This window comes from Rhinopithecus bieti, unplaced genomic scaffold (assembly GCF_001698545.2).
Source record: "Rhinopithecus bieti isolate Rb0 unplaced genomic scaffold, ASM169854v2 scaffold_31525, whole genome shotgun sequence".
NCBI classification, from domain to species: Eukaryota; Metazoa; Chordata; class Mammalia; order Primates; family Cercopithecidae; genus Rhinopithecus; species Rhinopithecus bieti.
The window spans coordinates 102,228-112,651 of NW_016813514.1; the positions used below are offsets into that span (position 1 = coordinate 102,228).

General features: G+C 46.1%; 1 protein-coding gene across 2 annotated transcripts in view; it reads left to right on the forward strand.

Moving 5' to 3' along the window:
• The first annotated feature begins 5,758 nt into the window (after positions 1 to 5,758).
• The window catches only part of LOC108512974 (HLA class II histocompatibility antigen, DM alpha chain), a 5,216-nt gene continuing 550 nt past the window's right edge, over positions 5,759 to 10,424 (forward strand). Inside the window, exons 1-4 of one of the 2 annotated variants that reach the window (XM_017848557.1) lie at positions 5,759 to 6,274; positions 8,467 to 8,751; positions 9,486 to 9,662; positions 9,894 to 10,022. In XM_017848557.1, coding sequence (XP_017704046.1) covers positions 6,187 to 6,274; positions 8,467 to 8,751; positions 9,486 to 9,662; positions 9,894 to 10,022 — 679 coding nt within the window. In that variant the 5' untranslated portion in view covers positions 5,759 to 6,186. Of the gene's footprint in view, positions 6,275 to 8,466; positions 8,752 to 9,383; positions 9,663 to 9,893; positions 10,023 to 10,424 lie in introns of both variants that reach the window. The other variant, XM_017848556.1, reaches the window with a different exon arrangement.

Below are 10,424 nucleotides of genomic sequence, written 5' to 3' on the forward strand. Positions count from 1 at the left end.
CAGCACTATTCACAATAGCAAAGACTTGGAATCAACCCAAATGTCCATCTGTGACAGACTGGATTAAGAAAATGTGGCACATATACACCATGGAATACTATGCAGCCATAAAAAAGGATGAGTTTGCGTCCTTTGTAGGGACATGGATGCAGCTGGAAACCATCATTCTTAGCAAACTATCACAAGAACAGAAAACCAAACACCGCATGTTCTCACTCATAGGTGGGAACTGAACAATGAGATCACTTGGACTTGGGAAGGGGAACATCACACACTGGGGCCTATCATGGGGAAGGGGGAGGGGGGAGGAACTGCATTGGGAGTTATACTTGATATAAATGATGACGAGTTGATGGGTGCAGCACACCAACATGGCACAAGTATACATATGTAACAAACCTGCACGTTATGCACATGTACCCTAGAACTTAAAGTATAGTAAATAAATAAATAAATAAATAAATAAATAAATAAATAAAAAAGAAATCAACAAATCAATACTGAAAAAAAAAAAAAAAGAAAAAAAAGAACTGCTGTTGCATAGCATCCAAGTGTATTTGACCAGAAGCGGTTGGGATATGGGTAGTGTGGAACTCAGAGTAAGATCTGAGCTGAAGAGGTAAGCTTGGAAGACATTAGCAGATGGGTGGTAACTGAAGGCATGTGGGAGTAAATGAGATCATCCAGGGCAAGTGTATAGTCTAAGAAGAGTAAAGGTTGAGTACAAAACTCCAGGGAATACCAGTACTTAAAGGGTTGCTGAAAGAAAGGAGTCCCAAAGGGACTGAAAAGGGGATGCCAGAAAAGTAGGAGGAAAAACTAGGAGAGAGTGCCATCAGGGATGCCAAAAATTTGACCAATTTAGGAGATAGGGTATGGCCAACAGTGTCAAATGTTGCAGAGACTGTAGTTCATTTGATTTGGCAACACAAAAGTATTGGTGAACAATTACATTGTTGAGAGTTAAAAGATTAAATGGCAAGTATGAGAGCGGGGCCACAGTTGCCCATGACTTTTCAAGAAATTTGACTCTGCTAGGGGGGAAAATGTCTTATTTTATTTTATTTTATTTTATTTTATTTTATTTTATTTTATTTTATTCTGTTTTATTCTATTTTATTTTGAGACGGAGTCTTGCTCTGTCACCCAGGCTGTAGTGCAATGGCACGATCTCGGCTCACTGCAACCTCCGCCTCCCGGGTTCAACCGATTCTCCTGCGTCAGCCTCCCGAGTAGCTGGGGTTACAGGCATCCTCCACCACACCTGACTAATTTTTTTTGTGTGTGTGTATTTTTAGTAGAGATGGGGTTTCACCACTGACCTCGTGATCTGCCCACCTCACCTCCCAAAGTGCTGGGATTACAGGCGTGAGCCACTGCGCCCGGCCAAATAGAGTCCATTTTTAAATGCTAGAAAGAGATAGCACAGCTGAGTGTTAGAAAACCAGAGCCTCCTGGATTTACCAGTGCTGTGCCATTATTTTCAGAGGCATTCATTGCTAATGACAAAGCAGACAGTGAACTACTACAAGGCAGAACTGGCTGCTTTGCTCATCTCTTGCCCACAATTATCACTTTCCAAACTGATGAGAGACTATTCCTGAGATACTTATGATGGAAGTAGTTGGGAGGTCCTGGTGGGGAAGGATTATATAGAAGGAAGAGTAGTTATAAATGTTTGAACTTGTTACCATTTAAACTGTGATTATAGAAGGGGTGAATGGAGTTAACCACCCCTCACCATAGTTTTGATAAGGGATGGTTATGTTTCTCCTCACCTTGGTCTTGTCTACACTGTGCTCCCTATGGAGAATTTGGACCCCTCTGCCTCGTTCCTCTCACCCAGAGAAACTGCAGTGTCTGTTGTACCTATTCCTATGCCCTTCCACCCAGCCTACTTTCTCCTGTTCTTCCTCAGATCTCCTTCCAAATAGACTGGTGTAACTGGCACAAAGTGTTTGTTAACTGATTGCCAATCCAATAATAAGGGGACTGAGGTTCTTCTTTGAAGGGTGGGTTTATTTGGGGTTTTCATATCAATTCTGACCACATGTGTAGAGCATCATTCAGCACCCTATGGGCTTTTAGCATAATCTCGCCTACCACCTGTTTTAAAACGGCCTAAAAGCTAAGAATGGTCTTCACATTTTTAAATGGTTGGGGAAAAAAAAAGCAAATGAAGAATATTTCGTGACACATGAAAATTACATGAAATTTGAATTTTAGTGTCCATAAATAAAAAGAGGACTGAGGACAAAACTCCAGGGAACACCAGTATTTAAAGAGTAGCTGAAAGGAAGGAGTCTATGAAGGAGACTGAGAAGGAGATGCTCAAGAAGTGGGAGGAAAAGCTAGGAGGAAACTAGGAACACAGCCACGCTCCTTCATTTACATATTGTGCATGGAGGCTTTCGTGCCACAGTTGAGTACTCATGACAGAGATCGGATAGCCCACAATGCCTAAAATATTTGCCATCTGGCCTTTTACAGAAAAAGTTTGCTAACCCCTGATTTAGGACTCTAGGTGGCTGTGTCCCATATGTCTCCCCACTGGTAGTCTCATAAACTTCTTTTCTACTGTCCCGAGGGGCCTGAATCTCCCCACTGCCAGAACCACTGATGGGTTAGTCCATAAATGTTGGGATACTGGGAAATGTTCTTTTGGTTTTTGGAAGGTTACAATGATTTCCAAACCCTAGTCCTTCCCTGGCACCCTGCCTCCAACACACAGACACACACACATATATACACATTGCTGTTCCAGAATATCTAGGAGGTCATGGAGTTGTTTTTGATTTTGGCTATTACTGCTACTATTACTTGTTTATCAAAAGAGGATATGATGCCAGACACAGTGGCACGTGCCTGTAGTCCCCAGCTACTTGGGAGGCTGAGGCGGGAGGATTGCTTGAACTCGGGGGTTCAAGACTAGAGTGAGTTATGATTGCACCTGTAAGTAGCCACTGCACTCCAGCCTGGGCAACAAGGGAAACTTTGTCTAAAAGAAAAAAAAAAATGATGGAAAGTACGAATTTTGAAAGCCTCAGAAACACTGATGGACAATATTCACATATATTAATTTCTCAGATTACTTGATTGCCACATGAGAACTTTCTCACTGCCTCTTCCCCCACCCCTTCTGTCTTTCTCTTTCTTTTGTCTAACAAACTTGAAGCATATACACTGACAGTTTCTTCCTCACCTCCCACTTACTTCTCAGCCCACCACAATCTGGAGTCGACTCCCACTACAACACTGAAACTGCTCTCAATAAATTTGTCAGCCATCTCATAATCACCAAATCTAAGGACACTTTTCAATCCTTCCTTGACTTTTGAGTAGCATTTAGAAATGCTGACCTTAGGCCGGGCGCGGTGGCTCAAGCCTGTAATCCCAGCACTTTGGGAGGCTGAGACGGGCGGATCACGAGGTCAGGAGATCGAGACCATCCTGGCCAACACGGTGAAACCCCGTCTCTACTAAATATACAAAAAATTAGCCGGGCGATGTGGCGGGCGTCTGTAGTCCCAGCTACTCGGGAGGCTGAGGCAGGAGAATGGCGTAAACCCGGGAGGCGGAGCTTGCAGTGAGCCGAGATCGCGCCACTGCATTCCAGCCTGTGCAACAGAGCAAAGACTCCGTCTCAATAAAAAAAAAAAAAAAAAGAAAGAAAAAAAGAAATGCTGACCTTGCCCTCCTTCGTGGCACACCTCTTTTTTATTTATCTGATCTGCTTCTACCTTGTTCTTTTCTCAGTGCTCTGGATGGTCCTCACGCCACCAGATTCTTACAAACCAGGATATTTCAGTATACTCGTTATTATCTTTTGTCTCAGTGACACACGCACCCTCCTCTACTGTATTCTGAATTGCTCAGCTTAGGAGTTAGCCAGGTGTGCATTTCCCAGCCTTCCTGGACATCTGGCTTCCTGTTAGATTCTGCCAGTAGGAGGCACTGGTGGGAGAACAGAAGGCAAGAGAAACTGAGAAGTGTCCTGCTTCAGCCTCTAAACAGAGTGACAGTTGCTGGGAATAGCTGGTGGATGTAGCAGCAGGAAGAATGGGAGACTCAGGACTCCAGCCTCCTGAGCAAAAGAAGTACCTTCTCAAGGATTCTAGCCTTGAAGGAGGTGGCACCTTTTTAGTAGACTGGAACTGACTATGACAATGGCTTTCACAAGGCAATGAGTAGATTTCCAGATTCCAGCTCAGGGATGATGGCAGCTTCTGATTTCCAGATAGCAATCTTTTTTTTTAAATTTAGATTTCTAGGACGCTCCTTTTTTTTTTTTTTTTTTTTTTTTTTTTTTTTTTTTCCCCTTTTAAACACTTTTTACACCTTTCTTTTTTTTATATTTTTTTTTTTTTTGTACTTCTTGCCCTTTTAACACCTTTGTAACCAATTCTCTATATTAAATTCTTTCAGTCTGAAGCACATAAAGTAGTTAAATGCTCCTGACTGGATCCTGGATAACTGATATGAGGTTTGGGGTTTGAGCCCATGCATACTTTTGTCCTTGTTTCACTTCCCACTCCTTCTGCACAGTTTACTTGGGTGATCTTATTCATGGCCTCTGCTTTGACATTTTTGCTGATGACTCTCAAATCAGGCTCTTCAGACCATACTTGGGGTCCATACCCACATGCCTCACTGTGCTCCCGTGCAGTTTTAGCTGGCTGTTCCACTGGCATTTCAAATTCAACATGTACAAAATCAAGCTCTTTCTCTCTGTAAACCTGCTCCCATGGCATTCTTTCCTACTTCAATTCAGTCCATCCCTGACCACCCACCCAGCCACCCACGCTGGAAATCTGAGATATCCTTGATTCCTCCACCTTCTCACTCCCACAGCTAATCAGTAGCTAAACCCTTTAGATTCTACTTCCTAATTATCTCGATATTCTATCTCCTCCACCTCCTCTAATTATGACTTAATTCAGGCTCTTATCATCTGTCATTTAAATTATTGCTGTATTGCTACAGCAGTGGTATGTGCAACTGTTCATCTTGGTATGCTATAGACTCTTGCCCAGCAGTTTTGCCTCAATTCTTTAAAAACTCTCGTTCATTGTTTGAAATATCAATCAGAACATTTTTTCCAAAATGCTAAAATGATTGTGTCATTCCCCAGTTTTAATATCCCTATCATCTGCTAAGTAAAAGCAAGCTCCTCCTTGTGGCGTAGCGGGGCCCATGTGATCTGGCCCTTGCCTGAATTTGTAGCTCATCACAACATCCCTCTACCCTCCATTACCTCCTGTTATACAGGAACACACAAGTGACCTTCACAACATTCATATCAGTGAGTACACAGGGTCTCCAAAGAGGACCTCTGGATGCCTGTGATCTTTGTACTTCCGCCTACCCTTTGCCCTGGAATGTTTTTCTCTTCCCTTATGTTCTGCTGGTCAAATTGTTTTTCCTTCAAGACTTAGGAGCCTGCCTGATTATGTTCCTCCTATTACGCATCCTCATAAAATTACTGCATCCTCATAAAATTACAAAGCACTTGGCACATTCTTATTGAATACGTTACATTGTTGCGTAATTATCCCTTGGCCCCCTCCCCAAGCACTAGACTCTAAGCTGTTTGAAGGCAGACTATGCCTATTCATCTTTGTATTTCTAGCACTGGGCCCAACACCCAGCATTTCTTGTATTTTCAGTATATTTCTGCAAAATGAATTAGAGCTAATGCCTGAAGGAGAATGATTTTTTTTTTCAGAAAGAGGAAGAGCCAGGAGGGAGGAGAAGGCAGGATCTGAAGAGCCCTGGGAGTTTACTTCGGGAAGACGCGGTTCCCCACTGCAGCCTTCTGCCAGGAGGTGGCACTGCTCTGAAGAGCCAGCTGGTGGCTTATAGAGTGAGGCTGACAGCTTGAAACCAAAGAGGGAACTCCACCACGAAGCAACATTCCTCCACTGGGCTTCCCAGCCCAGTTACATGCCATACTCTGCCCTGGTCAAACAGCCAAGTCTTCAGGAGGTTGCTAGCCCCAGGTGTCTCCCCAGTGACCGATGATGTTAAACCCTACACTTCTCTGATTGGTTTAGACAAAATGACAAGGGCAGCTATTGGAAATTATCTGGCAAAACATGATCTAAGGCCACCCTCAGGGGGAGGGAGTTGGGGAAGCGCAAGGGTTGGCTGGGTTGGTAGCTCCTACCTACTGTGTGGCGAGAAGGTATGGGTCATGAACAGAATCAAGGAGCTGCGCTGCTCCAGATGCTACCACTTCTGTGGCTGCTACCCCACTCCTGGGCCGTCCCAGAAGGTAAGATGGTACTCCCATTTACTTCCATCCTGAACCTAGGGAGCCCACCCAGCGTTTGTGAGGAAAAGCGCTGTGCTTTGTGAGTGGTGGGAAGTCTTTTGAGGCAGTGGAAACAGTCGGGGAGTGGGGAAAGACAGCTACTATGTATGGTTGGTAAATGATATCAGAGATGCTTTATGTGTTCCATTTAAGACAATCTCTTGAAGTGGAGATTGTTCTCTCCGTTTTACAAATGAAGAAAATGAGACTCAGAGTTATTTGTGCAAGTTCACACCATTGGAAAGTGGTAGAGCTGGGATTTGAACAAAGTGGATGCTATTTTCACTCTTCCACTCAAGATTCTACTCTGCTTTCTATCATTAACTTATCTTGTGATTCTTGAAAAGTCTCTTAGCTTCATTCTCTGTAGAGGATGGCCCAGAATGGAAGAATAATCTGGAAGGTCCCTCTTCCTCCAAATGTCTGTTTTTCTGGGTATTGGGTTAAAGGTTTCCTGCTCGTTGAGCGATTCCTGCCAAGAGCTTCAAAGAAGAGGGATTATTTTATGCAGTTATGGGGTCACTTCTCCCAGTGCTGTCTTTGGGAGGCCTGGTAGGTTAAGGAACAGAAGACATTTTCAGAGAGGCTTGGTGCCAATGAAGTGGCTGAAGAAATGTCTGGAGACTGGTTTTCCAATTTACCATTTGTGTCTGAGGGTAGTGGGAGGCAGTCCCATCTATGGCTTGGGGAGGCTGTAGCCATTCCTCCTCCTTCCCTTCTAAGAGTGAGAAACCCATCCATGGCCTTCTCTAGTCAATACAGTGGCCTGGTGTGAATCAGACAAAGGAATCTCCTTTGGGAGGATACAGCCCTGTGCCAGGATGTGTGGCGTGGTGAGCAGAATGCAGGCTTCCACTTGCTTCTTTGGCTAGGTGTCTTTGTGCAGCCCACAAACACACAACGAACAGAGTAACTCTGAATCTGTCACTTTATTTTATATATATGCATTTTTAAAATTTTTATTTGATTAATTAATTATTATTATTATTATTTTGAGACAGAATCTCTCTCTGTCACCCAGGCTAGAGGGCAGTGACACGATCTCGGCTCACTGCAACCACTGCCTCCAGGGTTCAAGAGACTCTCCTGCCTCAGCCTCCCGAGTAGCTGGGATTACAGGTGCATGCCACCACACCCGGCTGATTTTTGTATTTTTAGTAGAGATGGGGTTTCATCATGTTGGCCAGGCTGGTCTCAAACTCCTGACCTCAGGTGATCCACCTGCCTTGGCCTCCCAAAGTGCTGGGATTACAAGCTTGAGCCACTGCTCCTGGCCTTTATAGATATATATTTTTGAGACGGGCTCATTCTGTCACCTGGGCTGGGGTCCAATGGCACAATCACGGCTCACTACAGTCCCAACCTCCTAGACACAAGCAATCCTCCCGCCTCAGCCTCCAGAGTAGCTGAGACCACAGGTGCTTGCCACCACACCTGGCTAAGTTTTTGTATTTTTTGTAGAGACAGGGTCTCGCTGTGTTGCCCAGGTTGGTCTTGAACTCCTGGGCTCAAGCAATCCGCCTGCCTCAGCGTTCCAAAGTGTTGAGATTACAGGCCTGAGCCACCATGCCTGGACTGAATCTGTCACTTTAGACAGTAGAACTCTTTTTACTTTTGCCAACTTTAGACAACTGGCCTTTTTATAGGCCAGGGAAGCTTAGAGAGATGCTATAATTTGTTCTTCACCCCCACTGGGAGGGGGAGTCTAAATAACAGACACAGGAAAGGGTCTCACCTCAGCCCACGCTCCTTGAAGCAGGCCTTGCTTGTTTTTTTTGGTGGTGTTGTTGTTTTTTGTTTTGAGACAGAGTCTTACTCTGTCATCTAGGCTGGAGTGCAGTGGCTTAATCTTAGCTCACTGCAACCTCTGCCTTCCTGGTTCAAGCAATTCTCCTCCCTCAGCCTCCTGAGTAGCTGGGACAACAGGCACCCGCCACCATGCCCAGCTAATTTTTTGTATTTTTACTAGAGACGGCGTTTCACCATGCTGGCCAGGCTGGTCTCGAACTCCTGACCTCGTGATCTGCCCGCCTCGGCCTCCCAAAGTGCTGGGGTTACAGGCGTGAGCCACTGCGCCCAGCCCCACCTTGCTGTTTTTTAAGTTGGAGGAGAAGGCTCCCACCTCCCTGAACCTCACCCTGTGTCCTTTGCAGCTCCTACTCCAGTGTGGCGAGATGACCTGCAAAACCACACGTTCCTGCACACAGTGTACTGCCAGGATGGGAGTCCCAGTATGGGACTCTCTGAGGCCTACGACGAGGACCAGCTTTTCTTCTTCGACTTTTCCCAGAACACTCGGGTGCCTCGCCTGCCTGAATTTGCTGACTGGGCTCAGGAACAGGGAGATGCTCCTGCCATTTTATTTGACAAAGCGTTCTGCGAGTTGATGATCCAGCAAGTAGGGCCACAACTTGATGGGAAAATCCCGGTGTCCAGAGGTCAGGAGTTTTCTGGGGAGTGAAGGGAGGAGGGCTGCATTCTTAACCTCATTGATCTGTACACTGAATAATTCCCCTTGATACCAGCTCCCCATCTCAAATACCTTCTGATTCTCTCCATCACCTTAATTTTTCCACCAGCCTTGGTCTGCACCCTGTGTTTTTTGGTGGGCAGAAGTACCTAGCATGTAGTAGGCATTCAGAACTATGTATTGAATGTGATAAATTCAACAGGTACCAGTTGATACGTACTGAATATTAACACTTGTGCTGCTATGCCCAGCAAGATGGATGGGAAGAGTGGAAACATCTGATGATGTGACTATGTCTTAGTGAGAAGACAGTGCATGGTTAGACATCAATGTGAGCTCTAGACAGGAAGTGCTGAAGGAAGTCATGGTGGAGGGGTCCAGAGTAGCCTGGATCGGGCTCTGCTTCTAGGTCTAGCTGCAATCCTTGCCTGGAAGAAGACCTCCCTTGGGAGCCCAGCTCCTCCCTCATCTCTGTCTCCCAAAGCCTGACCCACTGTGTTCTTCTCTGCCCTCCCCTCCATATGCCATGCACCCTCCAGACACAGAGATACCATCTAAACTAGTCTCTTTTTTTCCCCCACACCACAATCCCCCCACCAGGGTTTCCTATCGCTGAGGTGTTCACGCTGAAGCCCCTGGAGTTTGGCAAACCCAACACGTTGGTCTGTTTTGTCAGTAATCTCTTCCCACCCATGCTGACAGTGAACTGGCAGCATCATTCCGTCCCTGTGGAAGGATCTGGGCCTACTTTTGTCTCAGCTGTCGATGGACTCAGCTTCCAAGCCTTTTCTTACTTAAACATCACACCGGAACCTTCTGACATTTTCTCCTGCATTGTGACTCACGAAATTGACCGCTACACAGCAATTGCCTATTGGGGTGAGGCTTTCTCCCTGGAAGTCTGGTCCTTTTGGGGGCAAAAAGGGATAGATCCATGGGAGGAGTCTTCTTTCTCCACTGGTACCTTGTTTAGTCCATTCCTATCCTAAGCCCATCCCAATCTTCCATGCCTCAGTTTCTCCCATGTCATCCCAGATACCCAAGTCATTCCCCTGGGAGGGAGGCTCCCTAACTAGGTCCCCAGGCCGAGCCACTCCTTATTTCCTCCAGTGCCCCAGAACGCACTACCCTCAGATCTGCTGGAGAATGTGCTGTGTGGCGTGGCCTTTGGTTTGGGTGTGCTGGGCATCATCGTGGGCATTGTTCTCATCATCTACTTCCGGAAGCCTTGCTCAGGTGGTATGTCATCTGGAGGGGAGGGTGAGCCGTGGGAGCCAGATACGGTGGTGCATGTGTCAGCATTATTTTGTGGCATGGGGGGACATATAGTGATCCTCAGGCTCTTGGGTGTAGGGGCCTGTATCCAGCACCATGGGAGCACATCTTCCCAGTTGGGGACCCAGTTACACACATACAGTTATGGGTCACAAGAATGGCTTTGAGTGAAAAAAGGAATCATGGGGTGCTGTAGGAAGGGTGCTTGGAGATGATTTGGGAACAAGGAGAGATCAACCTCTGCAGGGTATGCTGAAGGCAGGGCGAGCAAGGCCTTTGGGGAGGAGAAGGAGGAGGAGAAGGAGGAGGAGGAGGAGAAGGAAGAAGAGGAGGAGGAGGAGAAGGAAGAGGAGGAGGAGGAGAAGG